At 36.7% G+C, this 21,212-nt stretch overlaps 1 protein-coding gene across 11 annotated transcripts in view; it reads right to left on the reverse strand.

Annotated features, from left to right (window-relative positions):
• Positions 1–21,212, reverse strand: part of ORC4 (origin recognition complex subunit 4) — a 145,648-nt gene that overhangs the window by 19,156 nt on the left and 105,280 nt on the right. For 8 of the 11 annotated variants that reach the window (XR_005218974.1, XM_037850568.1, XM_037850565.1 and 5 more), the window contains 2 exons: positions 16,012–16,185; positions 4,815–4,901 (listed from right to left, as the gene is read on the reverse strand). Coding sequence is in view for 10 of the 11 variants with exons in the window: in XM_037850568.1 (XP_037706496.1) it covers positions 4,815–4,901; positions 16,012–16,185 (261 nt within the window). In the remaining variant the exon portion in view is untranslated. Of the gene's footprint in view, positions 1–4,814; positions 4,902–10,549; positions 10,629–16,011; positions 16,186–21,212 lie in introns of all 11 variants that reach the window. The other 3 variants (XM_037850563.1, XM_037850570.1, XM_037850571.1) reach the window with 3 other exon arrangements.

Genomic DNA, 21,212 nt, shown 5'->3' on the forward strand with positions numbered 1-21,212 from the left:
AAATCAACATCTATAATGCTCTCAGGGAAAAAAGGTGATTCAAGTTACATCCCAACTGCTCTTCAAGAACAAAGGCAATAGGTATTTTTACATGAACAATATCTCAAGGAAAATGGTTCCAATAAACTCTTTTTTGCACAGAATACCAGGATGAAATTAAGTGAACCAAGAGATGATGGTAAAACTATGACAAAAGGACTGGCTAGACCAGACGAGGACAGAACCAGAGGGTTGGTCATTACCTGGAGATTGTGGCCTGAGATGACCTATACTCTTTAACACCCTGCAATATGGTCTTCAGATACAGTAACTGGCTGTGAGTCTGGGTTGCATTCTTCGTGGAGAGGGTAAGCAAATCTGCACAATGGTGCTGACTTCTATAGTATCAGTTCCTGGAGAAATACCTAAATTATCCTTTATTATCACCCCCCTGGAAGGTGTTTTGAGATTCCCAGCTAATATTCTCCCAAAAAGATACTTAGAGCACATCTATGGTCAGAAAATGGTAGCTGGGAAAGGGCCAAGATACTCTTTATCTTGATCCCCTTAATAATGATGAAACGAGTTCCTCCATTAATATTTCTGTGGATTACTGCTTGGAAAGCTTCAAAGATTGCTCTGTGAGATGATATGCTTGGAGATGTTCCATCATTTCCCCCTATATCCAAGTCGAGCAAGGCAAACCATACCCTTAGAATTCCAGCTTGAATCAGATAAGTCTAGGATCAAGAGAAAGGGAAGGAAGGGAAGAATAGGAAGCAGGCAGCCCATAGCCCTGCCTGTAAACATCTGCATGAGAACTGAGAAAAAATTGCAGCTTTTTTAACCACCCAATTAACTAGCCCAGGTAAGTGCAAGAGATAACAGAAGTTAGCTATTTTATGTTTACCTATACAAAAATAACCAAAATTATATCCAGAAATAATTATCCATGAAAAAGTCCTTCTTCCATGTAGGTAGCTATATCTTTTCAATAATTAATACAGCTCTGGGATCAAAGTTGTTCAAATATTTGAATTTTTTCCTTATTTATCTGCATTTTTCATCAAGCTAAATTTACTAATTTAAATAAGGTTTCCAAATTTACCTGTTAAAAATGCAGGATATCCAGCTAAATTTGAATTTCAGATAAACAATGAATAATTTTTTAGTATAAGTATGTCCTGTGCAATATTTGGGACATGCTTATAATAGAACCTCTCTGTTCAACCTTAACCAAAGCCCAGGTGCTTAGGCTGAGGAGAGGAGCTTTGCAATTCTCATCCTTCATTCTTTTACTAGTAGGGTAGGATCTTGGTCTGCAATATCGCCTTCACTTTCTCTCTTCTTTTCTTTTCCAAATTTTTATTATGAAATATTTGACATGCAAAAAAGGCAATAGAGAATAATATAATGAATATCTATGACCACATCCCCAGCTTAAGAAATACAATTTCATAAAGTTGAAGCCACTTGTATCCTTCCCTAATTGGATTCTCTATTCTTCTCCATACAAAATGACTCTGGATAAGGTGTTACTCTGATGTATGTCTGTATATTACTATTTTAAACTTCCACTATAGATATGTACCTCCAGACTGACTGACTGACTGACTTTACTGACTGACTGACTGACTGACTATCTGTCTATCTATCTATCTAATTTTTTCCCCAGGACCAAAGCTTTTTATTTAACCCCCATGATCTTATATCAGTATGGTCTGGTTCTCAATATCTCTGTGAATGACAGAATTAGAATATCACATTAGGACTTATTTATTTTATCCCATAATATACACTCAAAAGTACCAGAATATACTACCATCAACATTATGATTAATTTAAAAAGTTTAAATTTTTTTTGCAGTTCATTTTGTTCTTAAGATATATTCCACCAGTGTCATACAATCACATTATTCTGGTATAAAGTCACTTGGAATATTTTTTTCTTTTGTGGCTATACTACCACCTGGATACACATTTAGGTTCATTTGCTTTATTTTTAGGAATTTTTCCTATAAATTTAATCTTATTATATGATTATACAAAATATTTACATGGTTCCAGAATCAAAAATACAAAACAAGGCATATTCAAAGAAATCTATTTTTTATCCATTAAAAAATTAGTACTTACCCTTCTGTAGCTTTCATATGAATATATATTTGTAATATAGTCACATTTATCTATCCTTAAGTATTTACAAAAGTTTGTATCTTTTTTACATGCCTAGCTTTATTATGTATTGACTAAGAGTAATTTTTAAGTTTTATATTAATATCCTCTTATACCTTCATCACACCTTTTTCACTGAACATGAGAATTTGTGATGATGTGCCAGTTATAGTTCATTCATTTTTCTCTTGTATTCTATGCCTTTGTATATACATGCACTTTAATTATTCATTCTCTTATCGATGGACATTTGCCATTTATTTATCTTTTTGAATTATAAACTGTAATAGAATAAATGATCTCATACAGATCTTCTTGTGCAACTTAGTTTCCCTGGTTACCTAATTTGCCAAATTGCTCTCTTAAGTGCCTATGCATATTTAAATTACCAGCAGCAATAAATTTAAAAGTCACAAACACCATACCAGCAGACAATTATCTATGGCACCCACCAGACTTGCAGATAAAAAAAGTTTAATTGTACTGTTAATCTGCATTTCCCTGGTTCTTGGAAAAGTTAAATATGATTTCCCATTTTAAGTCATGTGAGATTCCACTCTGGTGGACTGCTGGTACATACATTTAGCTCATTCTTTTATTGATTATCTTTGTCTTATTGTAGAAGCTCTTTGTCATTGCAGAAGTTCTTTATACATTATGGATAGCGTGGATGATAATATGCATTGGATATAACCTCTCCCAATCAGTCTTTTCTTTTGATGTATAAACATTTAAAAATTCGATGCAATAAAGCTTATCCATATTTTTTTAATCGTTTGTGATTTTGTGAGCCTTAAGAAAATTTTTCATACCCCATACTACAAATATATTGTTATATTTTCTTCTGAATTTTTTAATGTTTTGTATATTAAGGTCTGTCTAGGTATAACTTGCTTTTGGGTATGTAGTGAGTGTATTTTTTTCTATGTGTATAACTCTTGAATTTTTTGTTGAAAAATTAGCGAAACTATATTTAAACTCAGTCTTTCCCTCTTTGTTATAAGATTACCATCTCTGAAGATAACCAGATCAGAAGAAATTTTTCTTAAACAAGAAAAATTTAAAATAAAAAACAAAAAATAAAAAAACAAAACAAAAAACCCAGGCAATTCCCATGAATTTAAAATGTAATAGGAAAACTGGCCGAACAATAATTGTTGATGCTGACAATTTTGAGGCAGAGACATTTTCCCAGACTAGTGGAAGGTGTATATGTGTATTTATAGAGAGAAAACCTCTAGATACCATAAATTAGTAAATAAAGTCAAATTTGGTATATAAGTAACTAAAAACCCCATTCTAAAAAATTTTTAGTCCCAAATTCCTTTACAATAAAGACAGTTGTTGCTGGAAACGACAATGTGACTTTGATGGATGGAAATGAGAAGGAAACCTTTTAAATTCCCCAGCAAAACAGGAATATGGAAGGAGAGTCTTTAAATAAATGTGGCAGAACCATTTATAATAAGGTAGGATACAAGCTTTGAAGCCACAGAACCATGAATTTGAGTCCTAGCTTGATCGTCTTAGCTGGGTGACCTTGGGTAAATTACTTAACTTCATTGAGCCTCAGTTTCTTCAAAAGTTAAGGACAAAAATACCTGCCTCAGTTTCTTCAAAAGTTAAGGACAAAAATACCTGCCTCAGTTTCTTCAAAAGTTAAGGACAAAAATACCTAAGGATACATTAAAAACCCTATGGATTATCTTAAGGGTAAGACATAATGTAGGTACCTGTCTCCTGTGCTCTTAAATACATGACAACTACTATGATTGTTGAAAGTGACCAAAATTATTTTTTTCTTGAAAGGTATTTGCCATGAGCAATTTTCTAGAAATATTAGACTAATGTAATTCATTCTTATTGAAGGAAATTCTTTAATTTTCAGAAAAATTAAGTGTCCCCTGATTCATAAAATAAAACTGCTTTGTGAAATACCATTATCGAGTGAAAGTGGATTTGTTCCAGATATGCAAGGCTGGCAAACATTCAAAAATCAATCAAAATAATCCACTGTATTAGTTAGAAATTGAGGGGAATTACCTTAATAATGAGCATGTTTAAAAAACCTATAGGTAACTTCACACTTAAGGGTGAAGACTGAATGCTTTTCACCTAAGAACAAGGCAAGGATGACCACTCTTATTTAGCACAGTGTTAGATGTTCTAAGCACTGCAATAAGGCAAGAAAAAGTATACAGACTGAAGATGAAGAAATAAAAGTATTTTCAGATGATATGATTGTCTACATAGAAAATCAAAGGAATCTATTAAAAAGAAAGAATTTCCAGGATTTATAAGTGGGTGCTGCAAGGCCACAAGATACAACACACACAAATCAATTACATATTACATACTAACAATGTACATGTAGAAACCAAAATTAAAAACAAAATACCATTCACAATTACTCCTAAGAAATTAAATTCTTAGGTATACACTTTAAACATGTATAGGGTGTGGTAGTAAAAATTACAAAATGATGAAAAAAATCAAAGAAGACCTAAATGAAAGGAAAGATGCACCACATTTATGGATTGGAAGACTCAATGTAGTAAAAAATATCAATTCTCCCCAAATTTATCCTTAAGTTTAATGCATTCCCATCAAAATATAATTATCTGATGAAAGAAAGAGACGAAAATGAAACTACTACAAACCAATAGCATGTGTAATGACCGCAGGTTTTTGCTGACATTGAAATGCTTCTGTAGTACTTCTCGTACACTTGTATCTTCTGAGAGACACTACAGGAAAAAAGAAACCAAGATGGACTTAAGGAACAATTCAGTTTAAAACTTAAATATAATCTTGTGTCTAACTAGCTGATGTACCTAATTAACCCTGATATTTATTATTATATAGTGTTGGTCTTAATTGTAAAACACTAAAATCAAAATCAAATTTCCAGCCAACTGATTTTCTTCTTATCCCTTTACATTATTTCAACAACTCTGATATTTATTCAGTATTAAACGGGTGTTGGTCTTAACTGTAAAATACTAAAATCAAAACAAAATTTACAGTCTACTCATTTTGTTCTTATCCCTTTACATTATTTCAACAGACACAAAGATAAAACATAACCCTTTCTAACCCCAAATTTTTAGTCTAAAAAGAGAAAATACAGTCTATGGTGGTTCAAAACTGTGTGTACCTCCAGAAAAACATGTTCTTAAATCTGGTCCATTCCTGTGGATATGAACCCTTTTTAAGTAGGATCTCTTGATGAGGTTACTACAGTTAAGGTGTGACTCAGCCCAATGAGGATGGGCCATAATCCTCTTACTGGAGTCCTTAATAAGTGGAATGAATTTCAGACACAGAAAAAGCCACAGAGGGAACAGCCAGAAGCTGAAACCAATGGAATCCAGAAGAGAAGGGAAGGTCCAGAAGCGGCTGCCTAGTGCACTGCCAAGTGACAAGCTAAGGACAAAGGATCACTGCAGCCAGCCTCGGAATGCATCTTTGGGAAGAAAGCATTGCCTTGATGATGTCCTGACTTGGACTTTCTCTTAGTCTCAGAACTGTAAGCAAATAGATTTCCTTTGTTTTAAGCTGAACCACTGCATGGTATTTGCTTGAGCAGCCTAGGAAACTAAAACACAGCCAGACTAGTGGGATGAACAAAATGCAACACAAAACATAACAGAGATCAAGAGTTACCGTATCTGGGAAAACAGCATGAGTAATGTAGGAAGCTTGCAGTATACTGAGAGAAGATGACTAGTATCTCTGAGTTTCAGTTACTGTCAAAGGGACTGTATAGAGAGACAATGACAGAAAACTTAACTGCAAGCAACTTCAATTGTCCATAGAAAAGATAAAGTGGACCTAAATCAACAGAGTAGTGCAAAGATGAGAGGAAATTAAGGCATTTATAGAAGATATAGCTGATGGAGAATCAACAGTTTGGTGGAAGGTGAGGAAGGTGTTTGAGAAGAGGAAGAAAAAATTAAAAATGACAATATAGGGGATGGAATGTCCCAGGAGGAGTGAAGAATGAAATGTGACTAAGAAGTGAATCTTGGCTTATCATTTAGTAGGTGGAAGAAGAGATGCAAAGTAAGAGACTGAGAAAGATACTCAAGACTGGAAGAGAATTCAAGAGAGCAGTGATACAGAAACCAAGGGAAGAAAATTTCAAGAAAGAAGTGGTGATCAACAAAATAAAGTGCTTTGTAAAATTAAATTAAGACATATTTTGGAGAAGAGGCTAATGGCTTTGGAAATTAGAAGATCAATAAGGACCTGTGAAAAAGCAGTAGCTTTAAAGAACCAAGTGACTGCAGTGAATTAAGGATTGAATGAAGGTGAGGAACACCTGACACTGAAGAAAAGATCAGATGAAAAAAGAATAAATTCACAGGTGGCAGGGCGAAGTTGTATTTAGAATGAGGAAAACTGACATCATTTTTGAAAATCACCTACATGGAATAAAGATTCTTTTTCCCAATTAAAAAACAGAAAAAAAGAAAAAAACTACCCAATACAGAAGAGGAAACAATTTCCATATTATCTAGAGCTATTAACTGTATGTCTGTATTTCCACTGTAAGAAAATCCTGTTTCAGGAATACGCTCTAAACTAGTGGGATGAAATTTCATGCTCTTGGTAAATATACTATCATAATAATTCCTACTCCCTTAGCTAATTTTAGAATCTTCTTTTTATGTTTCAAAGGGTTTGTTGTTACTGTACATGTCTTTTTTGTTTTTTTTAATTGAGATTGTTCACATACCACACAATTATCGAGAGATCCAAAGTATACAATCAATAGCCCATGGTACCACCCATTCAGCTGTGCATTCATCACAATTTTTTTTTTCAATTTTTAGAATTTTTCATTACTCCAGAAAAGAAATAAAGACCAAAAAAGGAAGAAACTCAAATCCTCCCATACCCCAACCACCCCCACCCTCCATGACTGATTCATAGTATTGGCATTTGTTACTATGGATGAAAGAATGTTAAACTACTACTAACTGTAGTATATAGTTTGCAATAGGTATATATTTTTCCCTATATGTCCCTCTATTACTATCTTCCAGTTATAGTGTCATACATTTGTTCTAGTTTCTGAGAGGGATTTCTAATATTTGTACAGTTAATCACGGACATTGTCCACCACAAGATTCACTGTTTCATACATTCCCATCTTTTAACCTCCAACTTTCCTTCCGGTGACATGCGTGACTCTGAGCTTACCCTTTCCACCACATTCACACACATTCAGCACTGTTAGTTATTCTTACAACATGCTACCATACCTCTGTCTATTTCCAAATGTTTAAGTGCACCCTAGTTGAACATTCTGCTCAAAATAAGCAATCGCTCCCCATTCTTTAGCCTCGTTCTATATCCTGGTAACTTATATTTCATGTCTATGAGTTTACATATTATAATTAGTTCAAATCAGTGAGACCTTGCAATATTTGTCCTTATGTGTCTGTCTTATTTAACTCAATATAGTGCCCTCAAGGTTTCTTCATCAACCCATTTTTTTTTAAAGATGGTTTTGTTCACACACCATACATTCCGTCTTAAGTAAACAATCAATGGTTCCCTGTATAGTCACGTATTTATGTATTCACCACCATCGCTAGTATCTATATAAGGACATCTCTGTTTCTTCCACAAAGAAGGAAGAAGAGTCAAAGAAGGTAGAAAGACAAAAGAAAAAGAAAAAAGAGAAAAAAAACAACACGACAGCTAGGAAGCAACAAAAGGAAAGATAGCATTAAACTAAAGTAGAATAAAGAGTCAGACAACATCACCAATGCCATACCCCTCCTGTACGTCCCTCCCCCCATGTGTATTTAGCTTTGGTGTATTGCCTTTGTTACATTAGAGGAAGTATAATACAATGTTTCTGTTAATTATAGTCTCTAGTTTGCACTGACTGAATTTTTCCCCCAATCCCATCCTATTTTTAACACCTCGCAATGTTGATATTCATTTTTTCTCCCTCATGTAAAAACATATTTGTACCTTTTGTCACAATTGTTGAGCACCCTGGGTTTCACTGAGTTACACAGTCCCAGTCTTTATCTTTCCTCCTTCCTTCTGGTATCCCACATGCTCCTAACCTTCCTCTTTCAACCATACTCAGTCATCTCTGTTCAGTGTACTTACATTGCTGTACTATCTCCCAAATTGTGTTCCAAACCTCTCACTCCTGTCTTTTCCTCTCTGTCTGTAATGCTCCCTTTACTATTTCCTGTAGAGCAGGTATCTTGTTCACAAACTGTCGTTCTGTTTGTCAAATTACATTTTAAGCTCTCCCTCGTATTTGAAGGACAGTTTTGCCAGATACAGGATTCTTGGTTGGAGGTTTTTCTCTTTCAGTATCTTAAATATATCACCCCACTTCCTTCTGGACTCCAGGTTTCTACTGAGAAATCCACACACAGTCTTATCAAGCTTCCTTTGTATGTGATGGATTGCTTTTCTCTTGCTGCTTTCAGGATTCTTTGTCTTTGACTTTTGATAATCTGATTATTAAGTGTCTTGGCATAGGCCTATTCAGATCTATTCTGTTTGGGATATGCTGCACTTTTTGAATCTGCAGTTTTAAGTCTTTCATGAGAGGTGGGAAATTTTCATTGATTATTTCCTCTATTATTGCTTCTGCCCCCTTTCCCTTCTTTTCTCCTTATGGGACACCCATGATACGTACTTTCCTGCGTTTTGTGTTGTCATTCAATTCCCAGACATGTTGCTCATATTTTTCCCTTCTTTTCTCTCTCTGTTCTTTTGTGTGCAGGCTTTCAGTGTCCAGTTCCTGAGTGTTTCTTCTGCCTCTTGAGATCTGCTGTTGTATGTCTCCATTGTGTCTTTCATTTCTTGTGTTGTGCCTTTCATTTCCATAGATTCTGCCAGTTGTTTTCTCGAACTTCTGATTTCTACCTTATGTACGCCCAGTGTTTTCATTATACGCTTCATCTCTTTTGCCATATCTTTCCTAAACTTTTTAAATTAATTTAGCATTAGTTGTTTCAATTCCTGTATCTCAGCTGAAGTGCTAAGTCTGTTCCTTTGACTGGGCCATAACTTCACTTTTCTTAGTGTAGGGTGTAGTTTTCTGTTGTCTAGGCATCTGGTGTCCTTGGTTACCCCAATCAGGTTTTCCCAGATCAGAATGGGCTCCAGTTCCAGAAGGAAGAACTACTCAGTATCCATTTTCCATGAGGGTGTGTCTTAGAAAACTGGTACACCCTGTGAGGCCTCAGGTCACTGTGCTTTTCTGCCCAGCAGGTGGCGCCTGTCAGCCTGTCACTCCAGACTGGTGTAAGGTGTGGCTCATGGCTGTTTTTCCCCAGGCTCTGGGGTCTGGTTGTGAATGAAAGGTGGGTAGTAGAGTTTGGTACCACCTCTTTCCTCTAAGGGAAGATAGAGCCCCTAGGGAGATATCATTTGCATTTGAATAGTCTCTCTGACTCTATCTCCACCCCTGCCTGGGTCAGAGCACTGGGAACTGCAAATGGTTGAGGCTTTCTCCACTGAGTCAAAAAAGGGACAGAAAGCCCTCCTTCAGTGCCAGTCCTCGGCTACCCTCAATTTCTGGTCCTCTGGGCTCCCCCTCCCTCTCAAGGAGGTCCTCCAGCTCTCCAAGGTCAGTTGTCACCAAAAGCCTGTCTGCTTTTTGGGGATTTGCAGCTTGTATTGAGCAGTCAACATTTGTTAATTAAAACCTCAGTTGGAGGTGGGCTGAGGTATATTCACTTGTTCAGAGAGTACTGTTCTCTAGCACCACAAGGCTCTGCAGTTCAGGATGCCATGGGGGAGGGGCTCTCAGCACAGGTCTGCAGTTTTTACTTACAGGTTTTATGCTGTGATCTCGGGCATTCCTCCCAATCCAGGTTGGTGTTTGATGTGTGGATAGTCACATTTATCCCCCAGCAGATATTCCAGATTATTTACTAGTTGTTCCTGGTTGTTTATTAGTTGTTCCAAGGGGACTAACTAGCTTCCACTCCTCTCTATGCTGTGTTCTTCTCTCCAGAATCTGTACATGTCTTTTCATCATAAACTTGGCAAGTAGTGAGGAGGGAAATAAAATAATAAAGTAATATAAATGAAAACTTTTGGAAATTATAAAAAAACTTTTTTAGCTTTTCCACAGTTTTCCGTATATAAAAAATACTTAAAAATATGGCTAAGTACAATAGGAAAACTACAGTCTTGGCTTTTGTAATCTTTGAGTCTTATCAAGAAACTTATAAAGTTGACATAGTAAAATCAGAACTTAGGAAAACTAAAGAAAACCACACAGGATGAAATTGATGACACAAATTTTCTACGTAAGAATTCAATTATTTTTAAAAGCAGTATTTGTGTTTCTTTTCATGATGCTTCAAAAGGTTCATCTCCTACACTCTGCCTTCCTGCTTACCTCTTTATTTTTGGTGATTTGACTCCAACTTTCCTTCTTTTTGAAAGCTATCATCTTCTTGCTTCCATTACTTAATGTGCTTAAGAAAACAAGATAAAAATTCTAAAACATCTCTGTACGTGAGGCATAAAACTGACTAACTTCTTTTATTGCATTTTAAATTCCACTTTGACTCAAACACTAAACTATTTCAGCATACAGCTATTATCAATAAATACTTATTGGATGCCTAGTAAGTTTAACAAACTGTGGTAGTCACTGAAGATATCTTGGGTTTGGAAACATGACTGAATTTCATATAACTGTGGATTGAGAGTCCCCTATGGTTGGCTCAGGAAATGCCATAAGGGATATATGACTGAATGACACAGTCCCTTACAGGAACATGGGGGAAATTCCAAGAAATGAAGCAGACCCCCCCTTTTATTCAGGAAGCTGATCCATTTTCTTGTTGCTGACCAGCACATGAGCTGCAGCTGCAGAAGCAAGTTCTTATTGTGCTGACTGCATAGTTTGCTTGGCTAGTGATATCTTCACAGGTAGCTTCTAAGCATCAAGTTACAGGGTTACACTATTACTTCAGGACTCACGTTCCAGGGAGAACTTAGTGGCAGCAGTGTATGTATTAGTTCTCCTAGTAAGTTTCTGCTAACCCTTCTCACCTTCTGTTAACTAAGCAGCGATCTGAAAACAGTAACTAAATCTTCCTTGAAGTTAGTTGCAGATTTGTGGCATTTTCTTTAAGGAGAATTAGCCAGAATCCTTTAAAGTCACTTTCTTTCAGGTATTTCTCCTGTACTGCGATGTTGAGATCAACAGTCTACTCTGCTTAGTTACTTATTTGACTTATTTCGGTAGGACTCAAAGAAATACTCAAGTTAGGCAGGATACTCAGATTCAATCCTATCCTACAGTTCCCCTATCTTCCTGGAGGAGTTGAGATACTGTTTGGATGAGATTCCATAGGTGGCCTGTTATTTATACTGTTGCTTTTGTTTTAACCTTGCAATTAAAACAAACAAACAAACAAACATGCCAGACAGTCAGCACTGACAGAAAGGAAAGCTCCCACAATGTAGATTTATCCCACCCCAGCCATGGCTTCTGGCCATGGTGCTGACAGATTTTTCAAGTAAACCTCTTTTTATTAGCATTCCAAAGGAAGGTGGCATAAGAGATTTTGTTAGGGGAAGAAAATAAAAACTAAGAAAGAGAAACCCCAGTAGTGCTAGTTCTACCTTATGAAATGGAACTGCAAGACTCTGAGAAAGATGACAGGATAGTACTCATATTCCTTTGTATCATTTGCCCCTAAATTCAGGATATAGGAGCTTCAAGAAAGGACCAGAGAACTAGGGTTAAGTCTCCCTACTATCATACCATTTTCTGAGTCATCCAGAGCCATGCTTCAGTAACCCCCATTAGCCTCTTCCTTCAAAGAGCAGGGATGGAAAAAATAAAATTCCCAAGAGAGTACACACCTTTAAATCCTATAAAAGACTGCATTTGAATCTCTGAAACAGTCAGAAAGGTCAGAAAGGCACACTATTTGGAGCAAGACAATCCGTTCAGGAGTTACAGAAAGTAAAAGTCTGTGAGGAACTGAAAACTGGAAACAGAGCCTGAAAATAGGGCCCCCATTCCTGATCTAAGTAAGAGAGGGGACAATTGGGAGCACCAACTGTTAAGAAAGTGGTCCTATAGAATGGAATCCTGTAATTAAACACAGTATCAAAGAAAACTAGCCTGAACCAAATGAAAGATATGAGTTCTAGCCAAGTTTAATGTGTGTGTGTGTCAGGTGACTGGAAGGCAGGAAACACATCTAATTACATCATGGCACACATCTGAATTTTAAGGATAAAGTCAGTCATTTTTTACATGCGATTATATATAGCTGCATTAGAAAAACAACAGGAAATTATCAACTCAAACAAACTGAAAAAAGCAAAACAAAGAAAAATATGTAAGGTTTGAACTCTTTATGTAAAAATAACAAATTTAAGATGTATAGACGACATGAAATGCTATGAGCAAATAATTACTCTGTAGTAAAAAGAAGGAGAATGGTCATGGATATAAGGGAAATCACCACTTTTTACCTCGTGTTCTTCTCCACTGATAAAATTTTGCTCAATGAACTTTTATGATCAAAAAAAGGGACAATACAATAGCATTTACAAGGGCACACTGTAACTTTGTAAAAAAACAAGAATAATTTTTAAGAGCAAAATAAATTCAAAATTCTCACCTATAATTTGGCTTTGATATTTAAGATTTGTTAGTACAAAGAATATAATCTACCATTATTGCTTTAACAGAAAAACACATTTTTTTTTAGAGCTAGTGAATATACTCTGTAAACTAACCTAATTATTCAGCAACCTGATTATCCTCATTCATTAGAATTTATTATTATAAAACAGTATTTTCCAATTCTTTCAAAACCAAGGACTTATTATTTTCCATTTCTTGTGGAACCTATATTTTTGACAGATTCTACCAAGTGGGGTTTATTTAGTAACATTATTTTTCAATTATGTTATTAAAACACACACACACACACACACACACACACACATATAACACCTCTTCCCATGTTTTGGTTTCCCAGCTGCTAAAACAAATGATAAAAACAGGAATTTACTGGCTTATGGTTCAGAGATCAGAAGAAGTCCAAAGTCCAGGCATCAATAACACAATGCTTTCTCCCTGAAGACTGGAGCACTTTGGGGCTGGCTGCCAGTGATCCTTGGTCCTTGGCTTTTCCATCATATGACAATGCACATGGCGGAATCATCTTTCTCTTCTGGGTTCCCTGACTTCTAGTTTCTGGCTGCTCCCTGTGGTTTCTCCCCTTGATCCAATTTCCTTTGTGTGTAATGGCTTCTGCGATACTGGATTAAGACCAACCATCATTCAGTTTGAGCATATCTTCACTAATAACATCTTCAAAGATTTACAAATGGGATCATACCCACAGGACCAGGGATTCGGAAACTGAACATGACTTTTTTTGGGGGATGTGATTCAGTTTCCAACAGTCTGTCCTCTGGACCTCAAAAAGACATGTTCTTCCCACATACAAAATACATTAATCCCATCACAACACCCCCAAAGCCTTAACTATTTGAAAACAATGCTAAGAACAAAGTCTCATTAAAATTGGTTACGGGTGTAGTCCATCCTGGGGAAAAATTCCTCTGTCTGATGGACCTTTGAAACCTAGAAAACAAGTTCTCTTTTTCTGATAAAGAATGGGACAGGCATAGAATAAACAATTCCATTCCAGAAAGGAGAAACTGGAAGGAAAACAAGGTTAGGTATCCCTAACAAGTCTGAAACTCAGCAGGACAAACTCCATGAGATTTCAAGGTCTGAGCGTCATCTGTTGATTGATGTTTTGTCCTCCCAATCTGATGAAGCAGTGGCTCAACTCCCACCAAGTGCAGGGGAGAACCTGCCCTTTCTATGCACTTAGGTGTCCCTGTTCTCTTTGCCCAATTACATCTATTCTGTCCAGACCTTTCTTCCATGGTTCTGCCCTTGAAGTCATTCTTTTTTTTAATTTGTCCCTTCTCTCTCTCTTTCAGTCCAGGCTGGCAGTGGTTCTGCTCATACAAATTCTGCAAAACCTTTGTTGGCTTTGCACATAGTTCGTGAGTATGTAAACCATTAGACAACTGAACTTTCCATAGATTCTTCCTGAAAAATTGCATTTTCAATCTAGACTTTCACCAAAACGGCTGACTGGATCCATGTTTAGCCACATACTCTTTAGTGAAGGACTGTTCAGTTAAACCCTCCAGTGGGGCCCTGTCCTTTGGTAACTCATTTCCTGATAGAACGTTCAAGAAGGTCCCTGATGGAGCTGCTTCTGGCCACAGTCTCAGAGCACGCTACCTAGACAGGCTGCGAATTTTCAAAACAATCAATTCCTGGTTCCTCTGTGCTTAAGAGTTTAATTCTCAGCTTACCCCTTTCTTCTCACATATTACTATAAGCTGCAAAGAGAAACCAGGTTGTACCTTGCACACTTAGCTTGGAAAACTCCTCATAGAAATATCCATGTTCTTTGTTTACAAGTTCTGCCTTCCATTCAACATCAGAACTCAATTCTGCTAAGTTCTCTCCAACTTTACAATGAGGACAGCCTTTCCTTCAGTTTTCAGTAACACATTCATCATTTCTTTCTAAAAGCTCTTTGGAAATACTTTTGGTGCCCATTTTTCTACCACAGTCTCTTCAAAGCAATCCAGGTTCTATTAAGCACCACACAATTCTTCCAGTCTATCCATTACCCAATTCCAAGCAGTTTCCACATTTTAGATATTTGTAACAGCAGCACCCTACTTTTCAGTACCTAAAACTGTTTTACCTTCCTGGCTGCTAAAACAAATACCATACAGTGGGTTGATTTAATGGGAATTTACAGGCTCACAGATTTGTGGCTAGAAGTCTGAAGTCAAGGTGTCAGCAAAGCACTGCTTTCTCATTCAAGACTGATACTTTGGAGTTGGCTGTTGGAAATCCTTGATCCCTGGTTTTTCTGTCACATGGCAATGCACACTGCAAAGGTTTCTCCTTTCTCTTCTGGGTTCTGTTGACTCCCAGCTTCAGGCTGGTCTCTGTGGCTTCTCTCCTGGGGTCCAATTTCCTTTGCTTATAATGATTCATCCTTATTAGATTAAGGCCCAATTCTCATTCAGTTTGAGCATACTTTAATAACATATTCAAAGGACCTTTTATAAACAGGCTTACACCCCAAAGACCAGGGTTTGGGACTGGAACATGCTTTCTGTGGGGGACACGATTCAATCACCCGCCAAGTGAAACCTTTTGTCAGCAGAAGATAAACTGATGCTGGTGTGCTGAGTTGACACAACAATGGTCTGAACTTGTTAGGCTGTTCAGTTTAACTGCAAGTTAATTTACAGATACCAAAAGGCTTAGTAAATCTTTGCATCTGTATTTAAGACACTCAGAAGTCCTATGATTCCACAGCGGAATCATAACCAGAGATACCACAGCCTAGTCTGTCTCTTAATAGACCCAACAAGATAAAAGCTGAAGGCTGAACTGAGAAATGGTGTGAAAAATACACATAGGATAGGAAGTATGAGCCATTAAACTAGTATATCGCTAAATATGTAAAATATAGGAAACAATTTTTTTTATTATGGGAACTTAAGAAAATTATATAAAATGCAAATCAGATATAAAACATTATTATTAAGTTTAATTCAAACTACTCACATAAGTCTAATAGCCTGTGTTCTTCTGAAAGACATTTTTAATGTCTTTTAAAAGAAAAAAAAAAAAAACAAAAAACCTAAGTGTATGAATTGCATTACTGTAGTTCTCTGCCAAAGTAACAATAAAAACTTGGGGCAAATTTTAACTGCTTTCAAATAGTATAGCAAGACACAAATTATTTTATTATTAACTTTGTTTCAACTTACCTGAACATTCTCATTCCATTTCTCAGTAAAAAGCTTGTCTGGAAATTCTGCAGGTAGAGATAATTGTTCTTTAAATATTTTAAGATACTGTGGAAAACCAAATGAATTCATTAAATGTATTTGCCGGTGGGAAAATCGTGACTTCACTCTTTTTTCTAAGAGTTCCAAAATATCCTTAAAAACAAACAAAAACTGCTCTAAGATGCGTATTATAAAACACTGTATCAACATTAAAGGTATAAGTATTTAAACTATCACCTACAGTTAACAAAGTTATTCTATAATACATATTTAAGAGTTAAAAGTAAAAACAATTTATGTAAACTGCTTTAAAAAATCGCCTTCTAGGAATTCATAGGCTCTGTGATGCCATGCTTTTTCTAAGACACCTTTCTCAGTTAATCTGTAACAGTCCAAAATTTGTGACTATTCAATAAACATCAAGAGTTTCAATAAGTAATTTGTACATATTATGAACAATTTAGATAAAAATTTAAGATAAAATGCAGCAGGACAAGAGAGGATCTAAGATGGTGACACAGAGAGGAGTGGCAGATAGTTAGTCCCCCTGGAACAACTAATAAAAAACCAGGAACAACTAGTAAATAACTCAGAATAACTGCGGGGGGACCAACGTGACCGTCCACTCATCATACACCAACCTGAATTGGGAGGAATGCCCAAGATCACAGCATAAAATCTGTTAGCAAAATCTGCAGATCCAAGCCAGGAGACCCCTCCCCACACAGCCTGAGCTGCAAAGACTTATGGTGCTAGAGAGAAGCTCTTTCCAAGCAAGTGAATATAGCTCAGCTGAGCTCCAACTGGGGTTTTAATTACCGAGTGTGGACTGCTCACTGCAAGCTATGAATCCCCAACAAGCAGACAGAAGCTGTGGGTGACGACTGACCTTGGGGAGCCAAAGGGACGCTGCGGACTAGCCCTGAAGAGGACTTTTGGTCCCTGTTTTGACTCAGTGGAGAAAGCCTCAGCCATTTCAGTCCCCACTGCTCTGACCCAGACAAGGATGGAGGCAGCAAAGGCAGAGAGAGACCACTGAAATGCTAATGACCTCTCCCTAGGGGATCTATCTTCTCTATGAGTAAAGGGGTGGAGCCCTGCTCTACTCCCCGCCTTCCATTCAGAACCAGACCCCAGAGCCTGGGGGAAAAAAGCCACAGGCCACACCTCCTTACACCAGTCTGGAATTACAGGCTGACAGGCACCACCTCATGAGCAGAAAAGTACAGTGACCTAAGGCCTCACAGGATGCACCAATTTCCTAAGACACACCCTGATACGGAATACTTCTTCCTTCTGGGACCTGAGCCCAGTCTGGTCTAGGAAAACCTGATTGGAGTAACCAAGGAAACCATGCCTAGACAACAGAAAACTACAACCTACACTAAGAAAAACGAAGTTATGGCCCAGTCAAAGGAACAAACTTAACACTTCAACTGAGATACAGGAATTGAAACAACCAATAATAAGTCAATTCAAAAAGTTTAGGGACGATATGGCAAAAGAACTGAACCATATAATGGAAACACTGGGCGTACATAAGGTAGAAACTGAAAGTTCAAAAAACCAACTGGCAGAGTCTATGGAAATGAAAGACACAACACAAGAGATGAAAGACACAATAGAAACATACAACAGCAGATATCAAGAGGCAGAAGGAAACACTCAGGAAATGGAGAACAAGGAACTGAAAGCCTACACACAGAAAGAATGGAAAAATATGAGCAATGTCTCCAGGAACTCAAGGACAAAACAAAAAGCAAGGATTTACGTATCACTGGTGTCCCAGAAGGAGAAGAGAAGGGAAAAGGGGCAGAAGCAATAATAGAGGAAATAATCAATGAAAATTTCCCATCTCTAATGAAAGACATAAAATTACGGTTCCAAGAAGCGCAGCGTACCCCAAACAGAATAGATCTGAATAGGCCTACGCCAAGAAACTTAATAATCAGATTATCAAATGTGAAAGACAAAGAGAGAATCCTGAAACCAGCAAGAGAAAAGCGATCCATCACATATAAAGGAAGCTTGATAAGGCTATGTGCGGATTTCTCAATAGAAACCATGGAGGCAAGAAGGAAGTGGGGTGATATATTTAACACACTGAAAGAGAAAAACCACCAACCAAGAATCCTATTTAGCAAAACTGTCCTTCAAATATGAGGGAGAGCTTAAAATATTCTTAGACAGACAGACAGTAACAGAGTTTGTGAACAAGATACCTGCTCTTCAGCAAACACTAAAGGAAGCACTGCAGACAGAAAGGAAAAGACAGGAGTGAGAGGTTTGGAACACAATTTTGGGAGACAGTAACACAGCAATGTAAGTACTCTGAACAAAGATGACTGTGAATATGGTTGAAAGAGGAAGGCTGGGACCATGTGGGACACCAGAACAAAAGACAAACGATAAAGACTGGGACTGTGTAACTCAGGGAAACCTACGGTGCTCAATGATTATAATAAAAGGTACAAAAATACATTTTTACATGAGGTAGAACAAATGAATGTCAACACTTCAAGGTGTTAAAAATAGGGTGGAATTGGGGGGAAAATACAATCAATGCAAACTAGAGACTATAATTTCTGGAAACATTGTATTATGCTTCCTTTAATATAACAAAGGCAATATACCAAAGCTAAATGTATATCGGGGATGGGGAATAGGGGAAGGGTATGGGACTCCTGGCATTGGTGACGTTGTCTGACTCTAGTCTACTTTAGGTTAATGCTATCTTTCCTTTTGTCATTTTCTAGCTACCAAGTTTTGTTTTTTTTTGTTTGTTTGTTTTTCTCTTTCTCCTTTCTTTTTCTTTTGGCTCTCTGCTTTCTTTGACTCTTCCTCTGTCTTTGTTGAAGAAATGGAGATGTCCTTATATAGACAGTAGTGATGGTGCTGAATAAATAAATACACATCTATACAGGGAGCCAACGATTATTTACTTAGGATGGAATGTATGGTGTGTGAAGAAAACCATCTTAAAAGAAATGGGTTGATGAAGAAACCCTGAGGGCACTATTTTGAGTGCAATAAGACAGACACATAAAGGCAAAACAGCAGGGTCTCACTGATATGAACTAGTTATAATATGTGAACTCATAAACATGAAATATAAGTTACCAGGATATAGAATGAGGCTAAAGAATGGGGAGCAGTTACTTATTATGTGCAGAATGTTCAACTAGGGTGAACTTAAACGTTTGGAAATGGACAGAGGTGATGGTAGCATGTTGTGAGAATAACTAACAGTGCTGAAAGGTGTGTAAAGTGAAGATGGTGGAAAGGGTAAGCTCAGAGTCAATCATGTCACCAAAAGGAAAGTTGAAGGTTAAAAGATGGGAATGTATAATACAGTCAGTCTTGTGGTGGAGAATGTCCATGATTAACTATACAAATATCAGAAATCTCTCTCACAAACTAGAACAAATGTACAACACTATAATTAGAAGTTAATAATAGAGAAGCATATAGGAAAAAAATATATACCTATTGCAAACTATATACTACAGTTAGTAGTAGTTTAATATTCTTTCATCAACAGGAACAAATGTACTATACAAAAACTATGAATCAGTAATGGAGGGGGGCGTGGTTAGCAATATGGGAGGATCTGAGTTTCCTTTTTTTTGGTCTTTCTTTCTTTCTGGAGTAATAAAAATGTTCTAAAAATTGAAAAAAAAATGGTGTTGATGAATGCACAGCTGTATGATGGTACCATGGGCAACTGACTGTACACTTTGGATCTTTGGATAGTTGTATGGTATGTGAACAATCTCAACCAAAAATATATTAGGAAAAAAAAAGCAACAGAGCTATGGGACTGTACAACAGAAACATTGAACCCTAATATAAACAATGGACTATAGTTAGTAGTACAATTATAATATTTTTACAGTTGTTACAAAGGTACCACACTGATGCAAAGTTTAATGATAGGGAAAACTATGTGTGAAGGGGAGGTCTGCTGGTTTGAAGCTGTTATGTACCCCAGAAAAGGCCATGTTCTTTTAATCCATTCCTATGGAGGCAGACCTATTGTGGGTGGGACTTTTTGATTAGGTTGTTTCAATTGAGATTTGACCCACCAAATTAAAGAGGGGTCTTAATCCTTTTTATTGGAGTCCTTTATGAGAGGATAAAGAACAAAGAGAGCCCAGAGAGCTCAGAGAGAGAAACACCTGGAGAGAGGGCTTCCACAGGGAGAAAGACCTCAGAGATGCGAGGAGAGGACCCATAGACACTCAAAGAGAAAGCCACTGGAATCAGAAGCTGAAAGCAAAAGAACCCTGGAGCGAAGGCCATGTGTCTTCCCACATGACAAAGGAACCTGGATACCAGTAGCCTTTCCTCAGAGAAGGTATCTTCCTTTTGTTGCCTTAATTTGGACATTTTCATGACCTTAGAACTGTAAATTTATAGACTAACAAATCCCCACTGTAAAAGCCAACCCATTTCTGGTATATTGCATTCTGGCAGCTTTAGCAAACTGAAACACGGTATATGAGGAACTCTGTATTTTCTGCATGAATTTTCTGTAAACACACATCTTCTCTAATAAAAAAAATGATAAAATAAAAAAAAAATGCAGTGGGACTTATTACATTCACAAAAATTTTAAAAACTTTTCAATGTTTTATGTAACAATGATTCAAAAAGCAGCATGTGTACTGTGTACTGTGACACAATTCAATTCACTACACAACCCACAAATTTTAAGCTGAAGCCCTGCTGGGCAGAAGGAAGCAATTAGAAGAGGAAATTGGCAGGAACACAGGAAGACACTGGAGACTTAAATCTTTTGGTTTTTTATACTGATACATTTAAAAACTACATTTATGCTTTTTTTTGTTAAGAAGATGGAATTAAATTTACTGTCAAAGAATATGAGTAACAGATAACTAAGATCACTAGCCAACATATGTACCAATTACAAGATATACAAAGTTTTCTTAGATAAACAAAATAATTCCAACCAAGTTGACATGGCTTCAAACTATCCCAGTTATCAAAAGCAAAAAAGGTAAACTGTCTTCTTAAATCATATAGATGGATAAGAATTACCATTCTTAAATTACTTTTTCTAAAGAAGTTATTGTGCACAAAGTTACCAATTACAAAATTGTAACACAGCATCACAATTCCACTCCTAGGTATATATACACAGAGAAATGAAAACATGT

This window comes from Choloepus didactylus, chromosome 9 (assembly GCF_015220235.1).
Source record: "Choloepus didactylus isolate mChoDid1 chromosome 9, mChoDid1.pri, whole genome shotgun sequence".
Classification (NCBI taxonomy): domain Eukaryota; kingdom Metazoa; phylum Chordata; class Mammalia; order Pilosa; family Megalonychidae; genus Choloepus; species Choloepus didactylus.